This window comes from Perognathus longimembris, chromosome 14 (assembly GCF_023159225.1).
Source record: "Perognathus longimembris pacificus isolate PPM17 chromosome 14, ASM2315922v1, whole genome shotgun sequence".
NCBI classification, from domain to species: domain Eukaryota; kingdom Metazoa; phylum Chordata; class Mammalia; order Rodentia; family Heteromyidae; genus Perognathus; species Perognathus longimembris.
Genome location: NC_063174.1, coordinates 42,140,354 through 42,167,061, shown reverse-complemented (window position 1 = coordinate 42,167,061; position 26,708 = coordinate 42,140,354). Strand labels below are relative to the sequence as shown.

At 46.1% G+C, this 26,708-nt stretch overlaps 1 protein-coding gene across 1 annotated transcript; it reads right to left on the bottom strand.

The window, feature by feature from the left end:
• Positions 1-184: 184 nt before the first annotated feature.
• Batf (basic leucine zipper ATF-like transcription factor) lies at positions 185-26,708 on the bottom strand. Its single transcript, XM_048362315.1, has 3 exons — positions 26,387-26,708; positions 23,685-23,789; positions 185-1,359 (listed from the first exon to the last, which is right to left on the bottom strand). The coding sequence occupies exons 1-3, from the start codon at positions 26,447-26,449 to the stop codon at positions 1,153-1,155; spliced, it is 375 nt and encodes a 124-aa protein (XP_048218272.1). The 5' UTR covers positions 26,450-26,708; the 3' UTR covers positions 185-1,152.

Genomic DNA, 26,708 nt, shown 5'->3' with positions numbered 1-26,708 from the left:
GAGCTAGGACACAGGGACACAGGGAAATGGCTGGCTTCTCCTTCAGTGTCATCCTGCAAGGCTGCCTGGCACCATGATCCCTGCAGTTTGGTCCACAGGTGATTCAACAGAGGCTGAGTGTGTACGTGGTCCCACTGTAGCTCAGCACAGCGTGGGTAAGGCAGGCAGGTACGCAAGTGCACAGACCAGGCACTTCTAAGGAGCAGGTGGGCATCAGAGCAGGGTGTCAGCCTCTGGAAGAACCAGAGAAGGCTCGGTAGTCACCGGAGCCAGGATGGCAGCCTGGAGGGTTTCGGGAAGCCAAGCAAAGTGGTATGCCTAAGATCACCTCTCTCTAAGGGAAGTGGAGGCTTCAGGAAGGCACCTTGACTGTGAAGCCCTGCCTTGGTATCCATCATCTCCGGCCTGTGGCCAGGCGCAGGGCACCCTGGGAACATGGCTATGTGGACAGAGCAGCTGGCAGGGTCCTGGTGTGAGTAGGAGATGATAGGATCTTGGACATCTATATATCTGGATGCCATCTTTATCCCTTTGGCCCTTTATCCTAACTGGAGAATGGGCAGCCCATGATCTAAAAAGGGCAGGGCAATGAAGGATGGAGGCTGTGGCGAGTGGATTTGGGGAGGAAAATCAAGTTATCTAGGAGAAGCACTGAAGATGCTTTAAAAAATGGCCTCTGCCTCCCAAACAGATGAGCCAACCATGGGAAAGCAGAGCTATGAGCAGACTCCAGGGGACTGGAAGCCAAGGACAAAAGGAAGAAAGGTCTCCACCCTCACTGAATGTAGAGTTTCTAGAATGTAGAGGTCTGAGAAGCTGTCTTACCAGCCTGATTTCTTTTAAAAGATTTATTTAGAAAAAGATCCCTCCTCTTCCCTCCTCCCTGAAAGTCCCCTCAGTGCCCCTCTCAGGCACAGAGCTTCATGTTCTTCTGGGTTGCGTCAGTCCACAGTGGGTCCAGCTACCAAGGGCCAGCCCCACACTGCTGGACATTCTGGCCACTGTGATCCTTGTGCTCAGTCCTTGGCCAGGACTTGGCTGTGCAGTGTCTTGATGAGCAGTGGGCCGGGCTGGATGGGGGCAACCTGGCCACAGTCCGTGCGCCCCTCCTGGGTCCTGCAAGAGCAGCGAGCAGGTCCCGTCCACTGAAGCTCAGGGCTGGAAACGCGGAGAGCTGACGTGTGGCTGGTGGAAGGCATGGGCGCTGTACACCACCTCCGGGGGCGAGGGGGCGCTGGCCAGCACGGAGCACAGGGGCTCATGGCTGCTCAGCACCGAGGTGAAGTACTTCATCTCCTCCGTGAGCTGCTTGATCTCCTTGCGCAGAGCTGCGTTCTGCTTCTCTAGGTCTTCACTCTCCTGTGAGGGGATGGTCAACATTAGTGCTCAGAGCCAAGGAAGGTGGCGCTGTGGGTGGGTGGAGGGCAGGGAGGGGGATGGGAGAAGCCAGATCCACACGCGTGTGTGCACATGTACACAGATGTCCGTATATGTGTGTGTGAGTGCAACCATATGTGTGTGCATCGAGATTGGGTTGAACCTTATGAAACTTGCTGTTTTGACCAATCAAAAGCAATTTTCTCAGCTCAGTAGCTCATGCCTATAATCCTAGCAACTCAGGAGGCTAAGATCTGAGGATTGTGGTTCAGAGCCAGCTAGATCAGTAAAGTCCATGGGATCCCTATCTCCAACTAATCACCAAAAAGTTGAAAGTGGAATTGCCTTAAGAAAAAAAAAATTGAGGGACAGTGCTCAAGCCCTGAATTCAAGCCCAGGACCTGGCATACACACACATACATACACGCACATGCACACACACACACACGCATATACACACAGAGCAATTTCTCAATTTGTCTTAGTCTATTTTCTATTGCTATACCAACATGCCTGAAGCAGGTCCTTTATAGAGAATAGAAGTTTGTTTAGTCTACTCTTCAGGAGAGTCAAGAAGATGGTACCACCATCTGTTTGGCTAGGGGCCACATCGTGTTTCATGCATGCATAGGAGAAACCTGGAAGAGTAAGTAGGGAGTACAGAAGAGATGTGTGCAAGGAAATGCTTGTCTCTATAATAACCCACTCTCCTGGAAGCCTGTCCCTGGATAGTGAGAAAGGCATTGGTGCCCTTTAAGGACTGAATCATCTTTTGAAGGCCCCACCACCTCACCACACTGTGATACTGGAGACCAAAACTCCATATGAATTTTATTGGGGACAAACAATAGGAAATGTCACCAAGGTGAGGGGTGGGCATGGTGGTACATGCGTATAATCCTAGCTACTGGAGATAGAGAAACAGGAGGCTTGTAGTTCAAGGCCATCCTAGGAACAAAGCATGAGATGCTAGATGAAAAATAAGTAAAGCAAGAGAGGACTAGAGACAAGGCTCAAAAAGCAGAGAATTTCATGAGGTCCTGAGTTCAAATCCTAGTAGTGGGAAAAGGAAAGCCCCACCAAGGTATATGAATAGGTGTGCTATGTTGTGGGCATGTGTGCAGACAAGTCTGGGAGTGTGCCTGTGTGTTCAGAGCAGCAAGCATATGCTAATGCAAGTGACAGGCCAGGTGTTCACATTGATTCCCACAAATCATTCATGGCTGATTGTTCACCTTTCCCTCAATTCTTGCACAGTTAGGGGCCTCATCAATATGACAAGGTCAAAGACAGCCAAAAGGCGCTATCCATTCCCTCTGCCCACCCAACAATTGAGTGTCACAACACAGTAGTCTCCCTTCTCCTCCAGAAATATTCTGAGACTTTCCAAAATCTTGGGTAGAAATCAACACATGTTAGATCAAGTTATATTATAAATGATGCATAATAGCTAAGAATAAAATAAAACAATTATAATAATACTCTGGAATGAAGATTATTTAAAAGTCATGATTGTTTGTATCTGGAACTTTCCATTTAATATTGTCAGATCACAACTGCAGGTACTAAAACCATAGAGTGTCAAACCTTGCCTGAGGGGGCAGGCGACCTCCAACCCCCAGTGTACTCAAAGCCCTTGGAGAAACACAGAAGCTGCTTTCTCTGCTTGTAACAGGGGGCCATCATGCCCTTGCTAGCCAAGGAAGGTCAAAGTCAATCAGGCCCAAGGTGACCCACATCATCTAGACACCAGAGATTATATTCTGGAAATGAGCCCCATTCAGAAAGGCCAAAACTTCTTTGTCTTTTCGTCAATCATCGGACCCAAACCCAGGGCCTGGGCACTGTCCCTGAGCTTTTGTGCACAAGGCTAGCACTTGAACACTTTGCACCACAGCGCCACCTCAGTTTTCTGGTAGTTAACTGGAGGTAAGAGTCTCATGGACTTTCCTGCCCTGGCTGGCTTTGAACTGTGATCCTCAGATCTCAGCCTCCTGAGGAGCTAGGATTACAGGCATAAGCCACTGGTGTCCAGCTGAGACCAAAGCATTTCTGACATGATTTTAAGGTTCACATTGCTAAGGCAACCAGACAGAGCTTTGCTGCTAAGCATAGGTACCCATCAAGGGAGTGGAGATGACCTTTAAGATACAAATAAATTACATTTCAGTTTTAAAACCAATTTGATGTTTAACTGGCAGACCAGGTCTGACTTTTCAAGTTCTTCTTGGTTTTGGTTAGCATGTACCACATCATCAAAATAATTTGATGACTTAAAAAAAATCAGCTTACCATCTTTCTCAAAATCTAGGGCTTGTAACTTGGTGGGTTGGGTTTGGGGAGGGACTTGGAAATCTGAATTTTTAACAGGTATCTTAAACCTAATAACCAGGACAGTTGGAAACCCCTAATTAAATATGGTACACTTGTTTTGATTATGTGAGCAGTTATTAACTGCCTATTAAAGTCTGTTGAGTGGCTGATAACATCAGTGTTGGCATGAAGAAGTGACTCAAAAATAGAGTGGGCAGTTAACAGGTAGAAGATCACTTGACATTTAAATTTACCCTAAAAAAAATTCACCAGGGAAGCCTGGTGCCAGTGGCTCGCACATATAATCCTAGCAACACAGGAGGCTGAGATCTGAGGATAGAGGTTCAAAGCCAGCCTGGGCAGAAAAGTCCATGAGACTCTCACCTTCAATTAACCACTTGTGGCTCAAAGTGGTAGAATGCTAGTCTTGAGCATAAAAGCTCAAGGATAGTGCCCAGGCCTTGAGTTCAACGCCCCAGGACCAGAAATAATCCATCTGGGAAGTGAAGGTATGGCCTTCAAGTAATAGAGTATCAGCCTTGAGCAAAAAAAGCTAAACAAGAGTGCAAAACCCTGAGTTCAATTCCCAACACCACACACAAACATACATACATACACACACACACACACACACACACACATCATATTTCATTGCCAGGCAATGGTGATCTTAGCTATTCAGGAAGCTAAGATCTGAGGATTGTAGCTCAAAGCCATCCTGGGGTGAAAGTCCATGAGAAAAGCCAGAAGTGGAGGTGTGAGCCAGGTACTGGTGGCTCACGCCTGTAATCCTAGCTACTCAGAAGGCTGAGATCTGAGGAGCATGGTTCAAAATCATCCCCAGCAGAAAAGTCTGAGACTCTTATCTCGAATTAACCACCAGGAAGCTGGAGCTCCTTCAGCAAAAGAGCTCAGGGAAAGAGTCCAAGCCCTGAGTTCAAGCCCCATAACCAAGGAGAGAGAGAGAGAGAGAGAGAGAGAGAGAGAGAGAGAGAGAGGTGTGGAGGTGTAGCTCAAGTAGTAGAGGGCTGGCCTTGAGCAACAAAGCAAAAGGATAGCATCCAGGCCCTGATTTCAAGCCTTAGTACTAACATCTTCCCCACCGTGCAATACATCAAGAGCATGAACTGCAGCTAGATGGGATTTGTCAGTTACGCTGCCAATAATGTGATTCCCCCAGGTTGAGGGAGGGTCTTTTTTTTTTTAAGTGATGGAGGAGACTGTGGCCTTGCCATCAGGGCAGCTTCTGTGCAGCTTCAGCCTGACATTTCCTGAATGCAGCTCTGAGCTATCAAATGTGCCTAGGTCAGTGCAAAGGAAACCCCCTCCCTAGGACAAGGGGGGATGTGCCAGAAGCCATGCCGGCCGAGTCAGGGCCCCGTGGCCAGCTCCTGCATCATACCATTTCGTTGTTTCCTGGCACATCCCAGAAGGAGGGCACACCGCCCCCCCCCCCCCCGCGCCCCTCCTCCGTTCTTACAGAAAGGTAAGCCTGAGCAGCAATGAGTTTAGACTGGGGTGTTGGTAAGACGGGAACTGGGGCCCTTGAGTCCTGGCCCTTTTTCCTCCTGTCCTCTCCCTCACCCCCTCTGAGAGTTTCCACCGGTGACACATTTACTGTAAGTTCCGGGTTCCGAAAAGCCTGGGCAAACCCCAAGGCCATGGGGAGGGGCAGGTGGGCCGGCTCTGACCCTCTCCCCGCCTGGGCAGGCTCAGTTTTCGGGAAGTGACAGCAGGGGGCCTTCCTCCCCTGCTCTACCAGGCTCTCTCTAGCTTTCTCCTCCACCTCCTTCTGCCTGCGCTGCTTCCCAGAGCCTCAGACGGTGTGCAGAACCACCGCCTGCTGCCCCTGCCCAGAAAGCAACCAACGTGACAAGACCTGGAGAAGCCAGGCTGCTTCCTGCCAGGGCCTGCCAGCCTAGGGGCCTTGCAGACAGCTTGATGTCCACTGGAGACCCGGCCTCCTCTCTCCAGGCTCTCCTATCCGCTGTGGTTCTCGCCCCTCTGACCCTCCTGGGACTCACGGGTCCTCCCCTTTCCATCTCCCCAGGGCTGGGATTACAAGTATGAATCACCATGCCCAGCCTTGCTTTCTGCTTTGGGAACTCCTTCTTTCGGGTTCCTCAGAATAATTTCTGAGATGGGCTCAAAAGCCAGCTGCTTTCATTGTCCCCACTCCGGGTAAGCACTGTACCACTAAGCCACATTCCCAGCCTACTCGAAAGAGGTCAGGGACAAACCTAAACCCCACCCCCCACTCCCCAGTGACTACAGGCTGGTGGCAGCAGCATCCGGGACAATTCCTGTTTTCTCAGATGTTCAGACACTTTGGGTGGTGGATCCAAAGACTGCTAGCCAGGCAGGGCAGAGCAAGCCAGCACTCGGGCAGATGCTGCCCATTGCTTCCTCTGAGGGCCTGGACATGGGAATGGACAAAGGTGCCCAGAGGGCACCAAGAACTGTGCAGTCTCCTGTGGCATTCAAGAGAATGCCAGGTATTGGTTCTGCTGATCACTGACATGACACAACCCAACCCAACACTACACAACAACTACACAGCACAATGCAACCCACCCTTCTAGTCACAGGGCTCCCTGCCCTGTGGCTCTATGTTGGGAATGGCTTGGGGCCAGACTTCTGCCGGCACAGAGCAAGCCCTGGATGCACGATCGCAGTGGGCTTCCTTGGACGGCCCTGAATCCTAGTCCTGGTGATCCTCTGTGATGGGTGACTCTTTCCAACAGAAGTGGACCAGGCCAATGGTTCCCAACCTCAGAGAGCATCCCTGGGGAGCATTAGCAATACTGACGCTGGGTGCTGATGGAATAGGTGTGGGAGAGCTGGGCACCAGCTTGGTGGAGGTCCCTGGGAACCATGGGCTGGAAGATCTCTAGCCCATCCCCCCTCACAATGCTCCAACCCAATATTTCAGATTCCAAACAGGCTACCAGGGCAGATTAGCAAATTAGAGCCTCTATCCCCAACACCATCTGCTGGAAAGAGCTCTGTATATGTGCTGGGGAGAGAAGTGTAGATTTGAGTTATATGAAAAACATTAGTAGAAGCCTTCTTCTTTTACTTTCTTTTCTTTTGTTGCTTGTGGAGCTTGAACTCTGGGCTTGGGCGCTGTCCCTGAGCTCTGCAGCTCAAGGCTAGTGCTCTACCACTTGAGCCACAGCACCACTTCCAGTGTTCTGGTGGTTAATTGGAGGTGAGAGTCTCAGACTGTAATTACTGCCTGGGTTGGCTTTGAACCATAACCCTCAGATCTCAGCCTCCTGAGTAGCTAGGATTACAGCTGTGAGTTACTGGCTCCGGGTTTCTTTTTTAAAATAGGCTTCTGTGACTGGAAGGGTGGGTTTGACTCAGGGGGCTTGCATTGTATTGTGTGGCTCATGTAGGAATCCCAGCTACTAAAGGTCAGGAGGATGATAGTTCGAGGCTAGCCCTAGCTAAAAATGATCAAAATAGGATAGGTTTGGTGGTTCCTGGAGTAATCTCAACTATTAGAGGCATAGTGTAAGGTTAGCCTTAGGCAAAGGATTAGGACCCATTAAAAAAATAATCAAAGCAAAAAGTCCTCTGGGCATGGCTCAAATGATGGAATGCCAGCCTGGCAAGCACACAGGCCTTGATTTCAAGCCCTAGTACTGGGGGGTGAGGGGGGAATAGTTTAGTGTTAAGGCTTAGATTGACAACCATAATGAATATTTATTGAAGATCACCACCTGCCAATCATTAAGTATTTTATGGTTATCATCATATTTAATCTTTGTTAACACCTTGTAAGGCAGGTACTATTCTCTTTTTACAGAAAATGGAAAACTGAGGAACAGAGAAAGCAAGTATCTCATTCAAGGTCCCACGGCTTTTGTAAGCTACAGCCACCAGTAGAGGTACTGGCTTCAGTTTGCAGCTCAGTTGCCTTTGAAGTCAGTCAGAACCTGATGAAGTGTGATTCTCATCCCCAGCCTGAGAAGAGCTGGTTACAGGTCCAGTTTCATCTCCCCTTTCCCCTCCTCATGCAAATTCAAGTGCTAATGTTTACAATACACCCTCACTTGGTGGGAGGGGATGGTGTCACCAGATGCCAGTCCTGTCAACTAGGCAGGAGAAGGTGGGAATGGCTAAGGAGGAGCTTCTGGGGGTCCTGGGAACGCTTTGGGAAATCCCCTATTGGAGGGGCTGAAGAGGGGGTCCCTCAAAGAGCTCTTGAAGGTTGGGAAATCCCCTGATAGTTCCCTTACAACCCCACCCCCACACCCACCCCACCAGCAAGTTGGGAGAAAGACCAATGAATGCCAGGCTGGCATTTCCTAGCTGGGCTCTGGCCCAAGGCTGAGCAGGGACTCTCCATATGTTCAGAGTAGGACTTGGTCCTCTCTCTGCCACTCTGGGATGATTTCCTTGAATTCACGAATCACAGATTCCAAAAGGGTAAGAAAAGTCCCTGTGTGTGTCCCCCTGCACAGAACCAGAATTCACTATCATTTATGGGTGAGGTGACCCTTTAGCTCCTGCCTACATTAGGTACGCAAGGGGGACTCAAACTTTGTCCCTGCCACTCAGCTATGACCAGCTTCTTGGGTGGACCCCGGAGTCCACCATTCCTGGAGCACACTGATTCCCACACGGGAAGAATTGAGGCCTATGGCCTCCACCCCTACCTCTTACATCTGAGTCTGTAGAAATCTTCTCTCTGCCGGTCTAAAGTCAGTGCCTTTGTCATCAGCAGATGCCCAGCCACATCAGCCATACCCCTGGGGGCACTGTCTAGAATCACCGTGTTAGAAGCTGTTCTTTGGCTGGCAGGACTAAGATTTTATTGACTTGAAATCTAAAAAGCACTCGTGGACAGCTCACTCAGCATTCATCCCCACCTCCATCTCCCTAGCTGTCCTCTAGAGAGACTGGAGAAAGATTCATCCAATTCCCTAGCTCCTTTGCAGACAAGTGTGATCATGTGACAGAATTCTGACCAATGAGAACATAAGTAGAAGTATGGTGGGGAGAAAGGGTAAAGCTTCTTTCCCCACTAAAAAAAGCCAAGTCTTGGGCTAGGAATGTGGTAGAGTGCTTGTCTAGCCTGCATGAAGCCCTGGGTTTGATTCCTCGGGAATAATTAGCACAGGTTTAGGCTAGTCACAGCAGAGGATCACAAGAGCTTAATAGCTATGCCCCTATGAATGCATAAGATGATGCTAAGTGAAATGAACTCCATGTTATGGAAACGAGTGTTATATCACTGTTGTAATTACTTTCAACATGCCATGTAAAACCGTAGCTTCTATTGTTGATGATCCTCTTGTATCCCCTTCCTGTGGTTGTACCTGAACTATCACTGTATCTGATCTGAGTTCATTGGAAACTGTATATACTGGTATTAGAACTAGGAAAGTGAAAGGGAATACCAAAGTCGAGAGACACAGGATAAAAAGACAAACGACTACAAAAGCAATACTTGCAAAACTGTTTGGTGTAAACCAACTGAACAACAAATGGGGGAAAAGGGGAAAGGGGGAGGGGGAGGGAGGAATGAGGGAGGAGGTAACAAACAGTACAAGAAATGTATCCAGTGCCTAACATATGAAACTGTAACCTCTCTGTACATCGCTTTGACAATAAAAAAAAAAACACAGAAGAAGCCAGAAGTGGCACTGTGGCTCAAGAGGTAGAGTGGTAGCCTTGAGCAAAAAGAAGCTAAGGACAGAGTTCAAGACCTAGGACTGGCAAAAAAAAAAAAAAAAAAAAAAAAAAAAAAAGAGCCTAGTCTCTTCTCAAGGAAAAGGCAACCCTTCCTCAACACAGATTGCTCAGCAGCTATATGTGTGTGTGTGTGTGTGTGTGTGTGTAAATGCACACACGCACACCTACATGAGTACTCTGCTTGTGGGGCTTGAATTCAGGGGCTTTAATTTTTTTTAATTATCTTTCACAAAGGAGATGACACTCAAGAAAGCAGTTTTTGAGCATCTTGTATATGAGGCAAGTAGCCTACCACTAGGCCATATTCCAGCCCGACATTGCATTCTTTTTTTTTTTTTTTTTTTTGGCCAGTCCTGGGCCTTGGACTCAGGGCCTGAGCACTGTCCCTGGCTTGTTCCCGCTCAAGGCTAGCACTCTGCCACTTGAGCCACAGCGCCGCTTCTGGCCGTTTTCTGTATATGTGGTGCTGGGGAATCGAACCTAGGGCCTCGTGTATCCGAGGCAGGCACTCTTGCCACTAGGCTATATCCCCAGCCCCCGACATTGCATTCTTGAAGCTGAAAGCTGTGTACGCGTGGCAGGGCAGATGGAAAGAGCTTGTTCTTCCTGGCTCAGCCTCCCTTTCCACTTCTGAACTTGGTAGGTGAGAAAAATAAAACTGACTTGCTGATGCCTCCACTTGATGGCTTGTCTGTGGCAAACCCAATTTTGAAAAGTAAACAAGCACACACCAAACAGCTGCCATGAAAGCAAAGGTCTGAAGCATCTGTTTTTCTCTAAGCCACCAGACCAGTGGAACAGAATATCTGAGTATTACACCCACAAAGTTGCTCTAAACTAACTTGACGTACATTCCTCTGCATGTGCCCGCCCAGTTTTGGATATCACTATTCCTGACTTCTACCTAGGCTACATGCTACAGTTACCCCGACAGTTCTTTACAGTCCTCCACTACCCCCCTTCCCAAAAAGCTCCCAAAGCTCCCATTTAAGTACCCTAGGGTGGGTTGTAGGCACCTAAAAATACCTCCCAGGTGAGCCTTGTGTTCAGACAAGTTGAGACTCATGGTTATAGCAGAATCCTTTCAAAAATAATATAATAAGTTGAGCAGCTGAGCACTAGTGGCTCATGTTTGCAATCCTAGCTACTGAGGAGGCTGAGAGTTTGAGGACTGCCATTTGAGGCCAGGAGAAAAGTCTGTGATATTCCAACTTCCCAGCAAAAAGCTGAGCTAGAGGTGTGGCTCAAGGGGTAGAGTGCCAGCAGTGAATAAGAGAGCTAAGTTAGTGTGAGGCTCTGAATTCAAGCCCAGGTACCAGCAAAATATGTAGTGATATAAATATATAATTATTTAATTTTATTAAAATTGCTCATATGTTTCAAATTTTGTTTCAGTACGTATGCTGGGTTTATGGTAGATAATATTAAATTGGAATACAAAGAACACCGCATGTGGTAGAACATACCTGTAACCCCAGCACTTGAAAATCAGAAGCAAGAGGCCAGCCAGGACTACCTAGCAAAACTGTCTCAAACAGGTATTTTTTTTCTAAAATGAAATGTCTATCTAGGTACTTTACTATTCTATTTGGTAAAAACAATATTCAATAGCACAGCACAATCCATGCTTATGATGGAAATGCCAGAGATAGATCGGGATTTGTACAGATCTTTTTTTTTTTTGGCCAGTCCTGGGCCTTGGACTCAGGGCCTGAGCACTGTCCCTGGCTTCTTTTTGCTCAAGGCTAGCACTCTGCCACTTGAGCCACAGCGCCCCTTCTGGCCATTTTCTGTATACGTGGTGCTGGGGAATCGAACCTAGGGCTTCACGTATGGGAGGCAAGCGCTCTTGCCACTAGGCCATATCCCCAGCCCCATGTACAGATCTTATTAATGAAAACTACTAAATTCTTTTCCCTGTGGATTACTGAGTTCCATGAAGGCTCCATTTTCCACATGTCTTTGTCTTAGTGAGAAAAATAATGCTTGGCACAAAGTAGTTCTGGCAAATCATGTTGCCTCACTTACTAATGTGGAACCTATAAGTTACTGAAATCTGACAAGTACCTGTGAAAAAGGAACCTTCTATGCTGAGACCTGGGGGGAAGGAGGGGTGTTTAACCTACACTCAGTCACTTTAATAGCTTCTACTTCAGCAGAAGTTAGTAACTAAGTTGGGGTAGTTACAAAGAAGTCTGAGGATCATTTGGGGGGAAGGCCCCGCCATGCAGCTGGACTTGCAGAATAACAGCACTTTCGGAACTGTATGAAATTTTCCTAGCTCAGACTTGATTTCCCCATGCAGAGCAAATGAAGTCTTGAGTGGTTTCGCTGAAAAGGCTGGACAGTACAACAGCTAGTGTGCTTAACATTTTCATAAACCACCAGAAAGAAGGGCAGGGGTGTTTGGGTAGGAGAAATACACTAGGCTGATTTATAGAAAAAGGCAGGACTTACTGCATTTTTTGAATAAATCAAAGGCAGATCTTTTACCTTAATAGTGTGTGTGTGTGTGTGTGTGTGTGTGTCTGTGTGTGTGTGTGTGTGTGTGTGTGTGTGTTGGTCCTGGAGCTTGAACTCAGAGCTTGGGTGCTGTTCCTGAGCAGATCTGCTCTATCACTTGAGCTATAGATCACTTGCAGCATTTTCCTGGTTCATTGGTCATAAGTGTCTCATGGATTTCCCTGCCTGGGCTGGCTTTGAACCACAGTCCTCAAATGTCAGTCTTCTGTGTAGTAGGTGGGATTACAGGTGTAAGCCACGAGTGCCTAGCAATCCTTTAGAGAAAGAATCTTTAGATTTTTAAGAGAATCTTTAGAATCTTTAGTCTTACCTTTCTTCCCTGATGCAAAAGAGAAAATAGAATATTGCTTTGGTCTTACATTTGCTCTTGCTCTCTCATTTAAACTCAAACAGTCCAGTGGGGTTTTTTGTTTCCTATTTTTGGGATCAGAAGTTAGGTTCAGAAAAAATAAAAATAACCCCCCCCCCAACTTCCCGTTCCAGCTCCACACAGCACAACCCCACCGGGCATCTTTCGGTGTCTCACTCTGGCTTTGGCCTTTCCTGATTACTGTATGGGCCCCACACCTGCTGGTCATTTCATCTAAGTTCTTCTCCTCTGTATTATTAGCATGCTTATCTACTTCTCTGTCTTCTAGATTTCCAAACTGGATGTTAAGGACAATGAAATGAAGGGCCCAGTCTGCCTTGCCACGCCACATTCTCAGCAATGAGAGAGCGTGGTACTTGCCCACAGGTGGCTTAGTCAAAGCTTATTGAATAGAAGAGAATGCCCGAAGCAGTGCTATTGATCAAGACATAGTGTACTCATAAATAATCTGACTTGTTGACAGGAAAGCCCTTTGTACAACTTCTTAAATAAAATAAAATTTTAAAAAGCTTATTGAAGCCAAGCATCAATGGCCCACACCTGTAATCCTAGCTACTCAGGAGGCTGAGATCTGAGTATCACAGTGTAAAGCCAGCCTAAGCAGGAAAGTCCTTGAGACTCTTATTTCTACTAAACTACTCAAAACAAAGTTGGAAAGTGGTACTGTGGCTCAACTGGTAGAGTGTTAGCCCTGAGCATAGAGAGGCTCAGAACAGAGGCCAGGTCCTGAGTTCCAGCCCTAGGACTGGCAAAAACAAACAAATTTAAATAAAACCTTATTGAGTGGCTAAATCATTTCTGCTCACCAGAGCGAGCTCCATTGATCACAGGCTCTGCATTTGAGAATATTCAATAGCTTCCCAAACTCTCAATGAACAGTGAGGCAAGATCTTGGCTCTGCAAAGTACCCAGAAAAGATTTTAGCTACAGGGTCCTCAGTGGCTGGAAACTGCCTTTAGGCTCTAGGAATTTCCAGACTCAGTTTGGCTCTGAACTTGGTATCATTTCCCTTGGGTTTTCCTAAGTGAGAAGTCAACTTCCTAACTCTGCAGTGACTAGATGTTTCCCGGGACTGTCCCCAGTTCACACCTGTTGCCTGGCTGGGATATTTATCATGTCTGTTTTCACTCTCAAAATGTATCCATTTTGAGCTGGGATGTAGCTCAGTGGCAAAGTGCTTGCCTAGCAAATGCAATGTCCTGGGTTTGATCCCTGGTACCAAAAAAGAAAACAACATCCTCTCTCTCTCTCTCTCTCTCTCTCTCTCTCTCTCTCTCTCTCTCTCTCCATATATATAATATCTATCTATCTATCTATCTATCTATCTATCTATCTATCTATCTATCTATCTATCTACCTATCTATCATTTTTTAAACCCAAACAAGAAATGTATCCATTTGAAGGATAAATAATAATAAGGACTCTAACCAAACTTTACCACCAAATTCTAGATCAGTGACATCCATCCTGACCTCTTCGTTTTCCTCCAGAGGTCTTTATAAACCTATTTCTCCATTTTCTTCTTTAAAAAAATAAAAGCACAGGTGGGCACCATGTCTGTAATCCTAGCTACTCAGGAGGCTGAGATCTGAGGATTTGGGTTTGTAGCCAATCCAGGCCGACAAATTCAAGATACTCTTATCTCCAATTAATCAGCAAAAAACCAGAAGTGGGAGAGCACTATCCTTAAGCAAAAACGCTTCAGGACAGTGCTCAGGCCCTGAGTTAAAACCCCAGAACTGGGGGCTGGGGATATAGCCTAGTGGCAAGAGTGCCTGCCTCGGATACACGAGGCCCTAGGTTCGATTCCCCAGCACCACATATACAGAAAACGGCCAGAAGCGGCGCTGTGGCTCAAGTGGCGGAGTGCTAGCCTTGAGCGGAAGAAGCCAGGGACAGTGCTCAGGCCCTGAGTCCAAGGCCCAGGACTGGCCAAAAAAAAAAAAAAAAAAAACCCAGAACTGGCATATACACACAAAAATACACAGTATAACTCCATTAAAGATACTTTTAACATTAAAAAAAAAATCTATGGGCACAACACTGGTGGTTCACACGGGTATTCCTAGCTACTCGAGAGGCTGAGATCTGAGAATCAAGCCAGAAATAGAGGTGAGGTATGGCTCAAGTATTACAGTGCCACACTTGAGCAAAAACCCACCATCATGAGGCCTTGAATTCAAGCCCTGGGGCAAACACACAAAAAAGCCCACCCACAATCCTAATACCCTAAAAGACCTCTTTTCAAAATGTGCACATACTGTCATCTTAAGCATGCATACTTATTTTCACAAAAATCTCATAGTATATCTTGCATTCTTGGTAACTTTGTCTCAACTATATCACTACTAGAATTAGTATTTTAATGGTTATTTTGTTACTTTTGATGGTTCACAATTTACTTAAAATGGTCTCCTCAAGTGGGACATTTTGGTTGCTACCATAAGGTCACTATTAGGAATTATGAACACTATGGTACTAACTGGGTGTTTTCTGTGTTCTATTGTCTCCTTGGAGGGAGTTCTGGGAAGCGGATTGTGGGAGCAAAGGGCACTCTTACTTCTAGTGGGCAGCTCACATTACTCTGAAAGGCTGTTACAACAGGTGGTCACCATCAGCAAACACACACAGAAACTTTACTAGAACATATGGGATTTTACTCCAACAGTGCCTACAGCAAACCATTCATTCCTGCACGGAGGAGTATTTAAGTGGTATACAATTTTTGTTTTTCTTTCTGTTTTTTAATTTTGTTGGTGGCTCATGCTTGTGGTCCTAGCTACTGAGATCTGAGTGTGAGATCTGAGAATCACAGTTCAAAGCCAGCCTGAGCAGGAAAGTTCATAACACTTATCTCTAATTAATCACCAAAAAGCCAGAAGTGGAGCTGTGGCTCAAGTGGTAGAGTGTTAACCTTGAGCAAAAAAGCTCAGGGATAGCGCACAAGACCTGAGTTCAAGCCCAGGACTACCACAACACACACACACACACACACACACACACACACACACACACACACACACACACACACCCCAAATATAGTTTGCCAACTAATTTTATGTAGGTTTCTCAATTTCATTTTAATGTTGTAAATCATCAATTACTGAGGAAGAACATTACCCTCCCCCCGCCACCTTTCCAATACTGGGGATTGAACCCAGGGTCATGCACATATTAGGTAAGTGATCTACCACTCAAACTCCATCTCCAGCCCCATGGAACAGCTTTGAGTGTGCCTCTTTCTATCAACCAGGGCTGGTTTTTACCTCCAAGGGGTTTCTCCAGTTCTGAAGATGACTAGTGGAGGGGATTCTCCTGGCCATTCCCTCCACATCAACAGACATTGAGGTAGAGAAACCCTGCCTTGCCGTGTATCAGGTGCACCATCAGAACTGAAAATTAGGTTATTTTCACTGTGATAGGAACAATGTTGTGTAAGCTTTCTGTTCAGAGCCTCTGCCCACCAGAGTCTTGGTTTTGTCTTCCTTCCTTATTCCCTTTGTTTCTTCCTCCCTCTTTCCTTCCTTTCTTCCTTTCTTCCTTCCAGCCTTCCTTCCTTCCTTTCTTTTTCTTCTTAATCTTCACTTACTTAATTTGAGGTGAACATTTTCCCCCAAATGTCACTGCCCTTTGAATTTTGGATGACTACCTTAAAACGATTTTTTAATTAAGAAGGATTTAACTTCAGTCCCCTGGCTTTGAGCTCTAGTCTCTTGCTGTTACCATCTGAGCTGACACAGCGTCGGATTGGCTGCCGTTCCATCACGGGCCTCTCTGCGGGCTCACCCTTTGCAAAAGAACGTGTGGAAACAACATCACCCAGGCAGCAAAGCTCTGCCTAGCAAAAACGGCAAGAGGTTTGGATTTTGGGGTGTCCTTGGGAAAGGTTAGTATTTATTGCTATGAAGCCTCTTGCAAAATGGTACCTGCTAGATTTATGGAGATACCCTTGTTCTCTAAAAGCAACTGTGAGAGGTCCAGGATGTTAACATCTTCTTTCTCCATTATTTAATTTGCCTCTAACTGTAGATCCTTCATCCTTCATGGCATTAATATCATGGTAAATATGCGCCCAAGAACTTGTAAACCTCTCTTTTTCCATTTTCTCCCTTTCGTGTGAACCCAGAGACTCCGCCTTGCGGGGCAGGTGCTCTATCACTGTGCCTCTCCTCCACAGCCCTTTTCCTAATCAACTCCTTTGGGAACTAGCCCTAGGCAAGCACGTGGCCATCCTTTATGATAAAAAAAATAGAGGATCCCACTGGGTGCTGGTGACTTACACCTGTCATCCTAACGACTCTGGAAGCGAAGATCTGAGAATCAAAGTTTAAAGCCAGCCTGAACAGAAAAGTCTGTGAGACTTACCTCCTATTAACCACCCTCAGAGAAGTGGCTCAAATGGCTGAGCGCCAGCCTTGAGTGAAAATGCCAAAAAGGCTGTGAGGGCCTAAATTCAAGTCCCAGCATGGTCACCCCCTCCCCCCCCAAAAAAGTAATCTTTCACTCTGCAGAACTGTTCATCTGTGGGCTGCTGTGAATAGTTCTAGAAGGCAAATTGCTGGAATGCAGGGTGTATCTCCTTATAACTCAAGTGTACACCGTCTAACTGTCCTCTTCTGGCTTGCCATCTTTGCTTCTCCACGGCCTGCATGACACTGTGTGCTAGCAGATGTTCTCATCTTGGCCAAGCTGTCAGAGAAATCTTACTTTTGCTTTAATTAGCATTTCCCTGTTTCCCTATTTTTACATATTTGTCATTCATTTCTCCCTTCCTGAAAATTGCCTATTTATACTCATTACTTATTTTTCCTCTAGACTATTAATCATTTTTCCTGTTCATAAGAGCTTTTATGTATCAAGTAAACAGGTCTTTCTTGGTCGTGTAAGTATCACAGATATTTCCCCCACCCCCTGTTTTGTTATTTGCCTTTGATTGGTATCTAGTATTCTGAGTTACCTAGAAACTTTCGCCGTGTGTGTGTGTGTGAGTGTGTGTGTGTGTGTGTGTGTGTGTGTGTGTGTGTGTTGCTTGTTCATAGGGTTTAAACTCAGGGGCCTGGGCACTGTCCCTGAGCTCTTTTACTCAAGGCCAGGGAACTACCACTTTGAGCCACATCATCATTTCCAGTTAATTGCAGAGTCTCCAATTAGTCTCATTAATTGGAGATAGTCTCATGGACTTTCCTGCCAGGGATGGCTTTGAGCTGCAATCTTCAGATCTTAACCCCCTAAGTAGCTAGGGTTACAGGCATGAGCCACCAGTGCCCAGCTTGAAACTTTCACTTTGTATAAAGGTAATACACAGTAGCTGTAACCCCTCTATCTATCACCTTTATAACAACAATGAAAAAAAAATTAAGTAACTTATATCAATCTTTTCCTTTATGGCTTCAGGGTTTTGTATTTTATTCGACAAAAAAGATTTCTTTATGCCAAGATAAACTTTTTAATACTTGTGGGTTTTTTTCCAATTTCTTTAGTTTTTTTTGTTTTGTTTTTGTTGCCAGTCCTGGGCCTTGGACTCAGGGCCTAAGCACTGTCCCTGGCTTCTTTTGCTCAAGGCTAGCACTCTACCTCTTGAACCACAGCACCACTTCCAGCTTTTTTCTATATATGTGGTGCTGAGGAATCGAACCCAGGGCTTCATGTATATGAGGAGAACACTTTACCACTAGGCCATATTCCCAGCCCCCAATTTCTTTAGTTTTAAAAATATATTTATTTCTAAAAAATATTTCTATACAATGGAAGGGGTGACATTAATTAAGATGTATTGTACTCAAACAGACATATTAAATTGAGACCTCTTTGTACAACAACTTAAAGATAATAAAAACAATTAAATGTAAATATGTGCATGCTGTATAAGGAATGAAGGTTTCAGCTTTTGCTTTTGCTCTTTTTTCTCTCCTCAAGTAACTTGCCAGTTTTCCCAACAATTCTCTCATTGTTTGAAATGTCTGTGTATTATACCTGTACTGGATTCAAGGGATTATCCTATGTCTTTCAAAATTATGAAGAACCACCTTATCTACTTGGCCTGAGGTTAGAGCACTGTGCCAAATCACCACGAGCAACTTCTTCCCTAAGCTGCCACTCTAAAAGCAGTGCAAGCTCTAAGTCAGGGGCTCACACCTATAATCCTAGCTATTCAGGAGGCTGTGACCTAAGGATCCTGCTTTGAGTCCAACCCCATCATGAAAGTCCATGAGACTCTTATCTCCAATTAACCACCCAAAAGCTAGAAGTGGAGCTGTGGCACATATGGTAGAGTGCTAGCCTTGAGCAAAACAGCACAGCGGCAGTGCCCAGGCCATAAGGACAAAGAAAGAAAGAAGGAAAGAAGGAAAGGAAGAAAGAAAGGAAGGAAGGAAGAAAGAAAGAAAGAAAGAAAGAAAGAAAGAAAGAAAGAAAGAAAGAAAGAAAGAAAGAAAGAGAGAGACAGAGAGGGAGGGAGGGACGGAGGGAGGGAGGGAAGGAGGAAGGAAGGGAGGGAGGGAGGGAGGGAGGAAGGAAGGAAGGAAGGAAGGAAGGAAGGAAGGAAGGAAGGAAGGAAGGAAGGAAGGGAAAGAGGGAAGGAAGGAAAGAAGGAAGGAACCACAATAAAATGTCCATATACAAAGGCTTGGTGTAGCAGGAACAGGACAGATACAAATGTTAAATAGCATGCACCCCACACTCTCATGGGAGAATGCAGATGATTGGGAATATAGGACAAATAATAGTGACATCAATGAAAAGAAAGGAAACATGTCACACCAGAATCCTGAGATGAAGCCTATCAAGTCCTTATTTGATAGTGTATTCTCAATACTCCCAAACTCTGGTCTGTAGAGCCTTGGAAGATGAGTCCTGTGGCTGTATTTGAGGGTTAGGAAGGTTGTAGAGCAAGCTTGGGAAAGAGTCAAGGGCAAACCCAGCCTTGAAGGCCAGGGCACTGGCAGCACACAGAAGTTTTCTACATGAACTGCAAACATTGTGAAGCAGGTAACACATGAGAAAGGAGACAGTCAACTAAGAAGAGGTGAACAGTTCAAATCTCCACCAAACCCTCTATCTGATGATGGAAATGTACACATGCTGCCCAAAGCCCTTACCTAAAGCCAAGAAGCAAGTCCCATTGACAGTTACCTGTAACCTGCTCACTGGGCAAAACACAAAGACAACGGAACACTGGTGGCTTACCTATTATCCTACTTACACAAGCAGCTGAGAGCTGAGGATCTAGATTCAAATCCAGCCCAGGAAGAAAAATTTGGTGAGACTCTTATCTCCAATAACCAACAGAAAGCCAGAAGCAGAGCTGTGTCGCTCAACTGGTAGTGCACCAACTTTGGGTGAAAGGCTAAGGGATAGTGCCCAGACCCAGTGCAATCTCTCTCTCTCTCTCTCTCTCTCTCTCTCTCTCTCTCTCTCTCACACACACACACACACACACACACACACACACACACCAATGCTTTCATGCTCCAAAGAAAAGAGTAGAGAAGGAGAATGTGTTCTGACGTTAGGAAAATGGGAACATTCTAGAGACTGAGGCTGGGGTTTGAATGTAGCTATGTCTGGAGGCTCTAAGAACCTCCAAGCTTCCGATATTACCCAAATGTTATCACGATCAACACAAGTGCCTTAAACCTGACATCTTATAGAGAAATAGCAATGTCAGATAAAAACCAATTCACTACAGCAAAGAGACAGATACATGTACTGCCCATTGATCTGCCTCCAAAGGGTTGGACCAAGGCCTATGAATCAGATCCATAGGGAAGCACCATGGATTCAGGGTAGGAAGTACTTTTTTGTTCCTCTGTCACTAGAAGTGACCAGGCATACAGGAGACCCTTTTGCCAGGAATGATGTAGAGAATTCACGGGCATCAAGTATGTGTCTGAGCTTTCTGTGTTTTTTTGTTGTTGTTGTTTTGTTTTTTTGGTGAGGGTCAGAAAGCTTGAACTCAGGGCCTGGGCACTGTCTCTGAGCTTTTCTTGCTCAAGGCTAGTGCTCTACCACTTGAGCCACAGCTTTACTTTCAGATTTTGGGGAGTTTTGTGAAGATCATTTGGAAGGTAAAGAGTCTTACAGACTTTCTTCACCCAGACTGGCTTAAACTGGGATCCTCAGATCTCAGTCTCCTGAGTATTTTGGATTACAGGTATGAGCTACTAACTCCCAACTGAACTTTCTAGCTTTAAAAAAAAACTCTCATACTTGCAAAACCATTTGGTGTAAACCAACTGAACAACTCATGGGGGGAGAGGGAAAGGGGGAGGGGGAGGGGGGAATGAGGGAGGAGGTAACAAACAGTACAAGAAATGTACCCAAGGCCTAACATATGAAACTGTAACCTCTCTGTACATCACTTTGACAATAAATAGGAAAAAAAAATCTCTCAGCCCTGAGATTCTCTGAAAATGTGTGTGTGTGTGTGTGTGTATTTGTGTATGTGCAACCTCAGCTGTGATTAATTTTCTGGTTTCTTATATTGATAACTATAATCATGACTCTTACAGCATTTGAGATCTTGGAATATTTATTATATGCCAGGCCCTGTGTTGAGTTTCTTTAAATTTGCCTTTTGTGTTAGTCCTAGGGCTTGCACTGTCCCTGAGCTTCTTTTTTACTCAAGGCTAACACTCTACCACTTGAGCCACTTTAGTTAACTGAAGGTAATAGTCTTACAAACTTTCCTGGCTGGGATGGCTTTAAATTGTGATCCTCAGATCTCGGCCTCCTGAGTAGCTAGGGTTACAAGTCTGAGCCACCGTGCCAGGCCTGTGTTGAGCTTTTTATCTGCACCCTCTTTATGAGGCAGCTTCAGATGTTTTACATTCTGCGATATGAAGTCCAAGTCTAGGGGAGAGGAAGAAATTTCCCGAAGTTCTTCACACAGAGGGCATAGATTCAAATGCAATTCTAAGCAGAGCTGTGGAGCTCAGTGTGCTTTTTTATTTATTTATTTTTTTTGGCCAGTCCTGGGGCTTGGACTCAGGGCCTGAGCACTGTCCCTGGCTTCTTCTTGCTCAAGGCTAGCACTCTGCCACTTGAGCCACAGCGCCGCTTCTGGCCATTTTCTGTATATGTGGTGCTGGGGAATCGAACCTAGGGCCTCATGTATACGAGGCAAGCACTCTTGCCACTAGGCCATATCCCCAGCCCCTTTTTTATTTTTAACGTACTTTCCACATCTTCTTCTTAATATTATGAACTTGGCAAGATGCTGGTGGCTCCAACCTGTAATCTTAACTACTCATGGGGTTAAGAACTAAGAATTGAGGTTCAAAACCAGCCCAGGCAAATAAATTGGAAAGATGTTTACCTCCAGTTAACTAGCAAAAAGCCAGAAGTGGAGGTGTGGCTCAAGTGGTAGAGTACTAACCTTAAGGAAAAAAGCTAAGCAAAAGCATGAGGCCCTAAGTTCAAGTCCCATTACTAGCATACACATAAAAAATGACATAAAATGTATAGTCATTTGTCTATCAAGAACATTGCTTGTCCAAAAAGGAGGATTCTATCAAGTTTGTGTTTTAGCCTGAGACTCTGACAGAGGAAATGAGCAATTACAGAGGTTCATGTTTAAGTAGTGAAAGTGTTGTGACACTTTAAGCCGGCAAGAAATCCTGAAAATGGGTGAGTGGCAGAGGCCAAAACAATGGAATGATTCTTCTTTCCAATTTGATGTGCATTTGGGAATAAAAAAAACTGTGTTGGTGCTCAGTGGAGGAGACTGGGTATATTTCAAATAAATCATAAGCACGTTGGCCATGGTGCTTCTGTTCTCAGTTTCTTTACAAAGCTAAAGAAGCTTCTTTTCCTTCCTTCCTTCCTTCCTTCCTTCCTTCCTTCCTTCCTTCCTTCCTTCCAGTCTTCCAGTGGGACTTGAACTCTGGGCCTGTGCCCTGTCCTTGAGCTCTTCAGATCAAGGCTAGGACTCTACCACTTAAGCCACAGTGCCACTTCCAGTTTTCTGGTAGTTATTTGGAGATAAGAGTCTCATGGACTTTCCTACTCCGGGCTGGCTTTGAACCACAATCCTCAGATCTCAGCCTCCTGAGTAGCTAGGATTACAGGCGTGAGCCACCAGCACCCAGTTCAGTGTCTTAAAACTACATCTTACTTATTCTTGGGGGGTGGGGCGGGGGTGGGGATGAAGGGGGCTTGAATTCAGGGCCTGGATGCTGTTACTTGGCTTTTTTTTGCTCAAAGTTGGCATTCTATCACTTGAGCCACAGCTCCATTTCCATCTTTCTGGTGGTTAATTGCAGATAAGAGTTTCACAATCTTTTCTGCCCCGGCTGGCTTCAAACCACAGTCCTCAGATCTCAGCCTCCTGAATAGCTAAGATTACAGGTGTGACCGAACTACATCTTACTTTTTCTTGATTAGGTTCAAACAGCCATGCTGTCATGCTAAGTATCATGTTCTCAATCCACATAGATAGAAATGTATTTAATGTTTGTTTCCATTGCACTTTCTATCATGGAAAGAGATTTCTAGAAGATTAGAGGTATTGCAATGTATGCAGAGGAAGGATTGGGAGGTGGGTGCTGGAGGAAGGGATGAAGGGGGTGGGAGAGACAGAAGCAGAGAAGTCTGACAGGTTGAGTGAGGACCAGATGAGGAGCAGAGGGCAGAGAGGTGAGGAGGGCAGCCCGGGGAGGAGCACTGTTTTAAAGTGCACCACCAGGGCGGGGAGACACTGACTGGGGCTTCCGACCTCCAGGAGAGTTTCTGCTTAGTTCCACCAAGTCCCCAGGACTGCTTGAGCCAAGCATCAAGCCTCCTCTGCAAAAGTCTGGGACCAGCAGCTATGCAATAGTGAGGTACACCCGGGAAATAAGTGACTGCACATCAAAACCCCATCTTTCATAGATCCCCTGGCATAACATTATATTAGAAATTTCAACCCAAAGCTTCAATCGCATAGAAGAAACAGAAGTAAAGGCACAGCATCCCACAGATCTCCTTCACCCCAAATGCAGGGACATTTGAGTGGCTGCTTTGATGCCCTGCAAATAGAGGAGATGATCTGTGGTCTTGGCATGATGTGACAGAACCCCCAAAGCATCTTGCAAGTCTTTTGAAATCAGTCCTTTTGGCTCGCGATGACTCTTGAAGATGCTGTCCTCTCAGCGAGGAGCAGCCTCTGGGCTACAAACGCCTAACTCATCCATTCCTGTGGTTCTCCCAGGGAGAATAGCTGATTTCTCTGTCCAGACTCCTGGCCCTGCTCTGCTCTTGGCCTTTCAATACACTCATAGAAGGGTTTTCCCTACCTGCTGCCATCACCATCTGACGTGTTCCCCAGGGGGGAAGACTCCATGGCCCAAGGGGCTGTGGCTGTAGAGAGCCAAGTCTAAGGCCCGAGAGAACGAGACAAACGATTGTCACACTCACCAAGTGCAGGGTGTCGGCCTTCTGTGTCTGCCTCTGTCGGCTCTTCTGGGCAGCGATGCGATTTTTCTCCCTTCTCTGAACTTTTCTCACATCGTCAGATGAGTCCTGAGAAGCAGAGATGATGAGAATTAGACAAGTGGGCTCCATTTTTCTGAGTTAAAATAGGCTTTTGTGGTACTCATGTGTTTATTCTTCCTTCTGTCCATCCATTCATCCATCCATCTATCCATCTATCCATCCTTCCTCCTATGGCTTCATCTCTTTATGTACCCAATCATTCCCCATTTACCCAAAACCTGCATGCACACACACACTCATGCACACAAAAAAGTGTTCTTCACCATATTCTGCTGTACATCCTTAGGTGTCTCTGCCTTTTTAGGTCAAAAGCTACAGGAAAGAAGCTAGAGACCCTGAGGCCTCTACAGGGCTGTTTTTTGTTGTCGTTGGGTTGTTTGTTTTTGTTTTTGTTTTTTTGGTTTGTTTTTTTTTTTTACAAAATTGGTTAAGGCAATGAAGTATTTCAACACCTCTGCTCTCTTCAGAGCTGTGTATGTACTCTCACTGTCTCATTCTTTCTCTCTCTTTTCTTTTTTTCTTTCTTTCTTTCTTTCTTTCTTTCTTTCTTTCTTTCTTTCTTTCTTTCTTTCTTTCTTTCTTTCTTTCTTTCTTTCAATTTTGTCAGTCATGTGGCTTGAATTCAGGGCCTGGGCACAGGCCCTAAGCTTTTCTGCTCAAAGTTAGCACTCTGCCATTTTGAGCCATAGCCCACTTCTGGTTTTCAGATGGTTAATTGAAAATAAGAGTCTTAAGGTTTTTCCTGCTCTGTCTGGCTTTGAGCTGCGATCCTCAGATCTCAGCCTCCTGAGTAGCTAGGATGACAGGCTTGAGCCACCTGTACCCAGCACCTTCTCATTCTTTATATAGAACCCTCTTGCTATTCTTTTTATCCCCCCCTCAGAACCTTGTTTGATTACTACTATGTGCCTGCCTTCAGTTCAAGTGCTTTCTGAAATGCTCTTGTTTAGTTCTCAGTTTTTTTAGGCAGATGCTAGCATTTCCATTTTACACCAGAGCACAGCGAGGCCCTCAGCTCTGGTCCATGAGCTCACACTAGTATCTCACCAGGGATGTGGTATCTTCTGGTGCTGAGGCTGAAAGTTTTGCCACGAGCCTCTCGCCACCAGTGAAATCACTGCTCTGTACCCCAGGATGCCTTCTGCTGTACCCCTGAGCAGAGAGTCTGACCTCTGTATTTTCTTTTCCGTCTTTCCCTTCATTGAGCCCTGGACCTGAGCCTCATATAAATATGATGCCAAGAAGAACTCCATTAATTAAGGAGGAGGCTACATTCTTTGGGGGGTCATGGATGAGTGTTTGGGAGGATAAGGGAGTTTATGTGTTCTGTAACTGTACCCCACAAAAGGGCATGTCCTCTGCTTGGCCAGGTTTGCCCCTGATTCTGCAGGTTAGTAAAGACACCTGAAAGAAACCCTTCCACAGTTCCTGCCTTGTTCCCTTACACGGCCCTACAGGCAGGAGGGGCACAGCTTCCAGGACAACTCTGCGCTCCTGGAGCCTAATACTTTCAGGCCATCGAGTTAGGTGGGAAGCAAATGTTCCAGGAAAGAGGGTGGCGGGAAAGCTACCATGGAAGCCACAAGTAACTTCCTTTCTAAGAAAAGTAAGGTCCAGATTTCTAGGCAGTGTGATGCCAACTTGGCCAGAGGCTGGATTGCCCGCCCTCTAGTGGCTTTCAGTGGAACTTCTTCACTTAGATGCCATATTTTGAGAGTTCCCTGGGTATGCGTGCTTAAGGAAAGAATGCAGTTTTTAAACCACAGAGGTGGAGATGGATTTTAGTCCATGGATATGGATATTGGTTGAAGAATTCTTCCTATAGTGAGGCAAGTCAAAAATGTGATAAAAGAGAGTCCAGAAGCTATATTTTCTAGCAACCCACATACTGAACACTTCGAAAGTTCAACCTAGATCCTAAACTCCTAGGATCCCTACCTGCATTTCCTTCCTGGTGATTGTCTCCTAGTCTCAGGGGCCACTTCCTCCTTTATCCCCTTCCTCCTTCCAGAAACCCCAGGGATAGAGGCACCCCTGGTTCCAGCAAACCTTCTCCCATTGCCTCCATACTATCCAGGCTGGCCACAGAGGCAGTGCCTGCCTGGCCATACGTGATCCTCCTGTGGGAGTTCCTCCCCTTCTAGCTAACTTGCCCTTTTCATTTATTATTATGATTATGATGATGATGAAGAATAATTTTGTTCCTTTTGCTGCCATCTTTTCTGTCTTGCTCTATTGGCTCTTCCTGGAAAACTACATCTTAAGGATTTAGGTGGTATATGCCAGCACCCACTAGAAAGTTCCCTATAGAATGGTAGACCCTTTTCCTCTGAGGCCCTTGATGCTCATCCTCCTCTTTGCTAGAAAACTCCATGGTGGGAATCCCAGCATGGCAGAGGCCGGGGGATGCCGCTGGGGAGCTTTGACAGAAGGGGCAGGATCTCTCTACTACTTGCACAGCTTCATTGCAAATGGTGTGTCTGAAGTCTAGAATAGAGCGCTTGTGCCACAAGCCACTTCCTCCCTCTGCAGCGCCCAGGGAGGGCCTGGCAGCCTGCCCCTCCTGTGTCCCCCTCCCCCCCAGGGACAATCAGAAGGTAGGAGAGAGGGAAAGAGCACTCTACCTGCTTGCCAGGAGGAGGAGAGCGGCTAAAGCTGGAGTCACTGCTGTCCGAGCTGTGGGGCATGGCTGAAGTCTTCCGGCCTCTGTCACACGGCTCCAGTCGCCTCTGAGCAATCTTGTCACCAGCTGGCCTCCCTTCCTGACCGACCAGGGGTCTCCAGCCCTCCAGTCTCCACGGGTGCTTCCCTTGTCTGTCCTGCAGCCACTTCTGACCCCTGCGTCCTCCTCACTCTGGGGTACAGGAGGACTGCTCCCCAAAGGGACATCTCGCTCACTTTGGGGCTTGCGCACGCCGTCTCTTGTGGTTTCTGGTAATTCATGCT

Coding starts and splice junctions, on each gene's coding strand:
- Batf (XM_048362315.1), bottom strand. CDS start 26,449: ATGCCCCACAGCTCGGACAGCAGTGACTCCAGCTTTAGCCGCTCTCCT. Junction 23,790..26,386: donor CTCCTCCTCCTGGCAAGCAG/GTAGAGTGCTCT, acceptor TCTGCTTCTCAG/GACTCATCTGACGATGTGAG. Junction 1,360..23,684: donor AGGCCGACACCCTGCACTTG/GTGAGTGTGACA, acceptor ATCCCCTCACAG/GAGAGTGAAGACCTAGAGAA.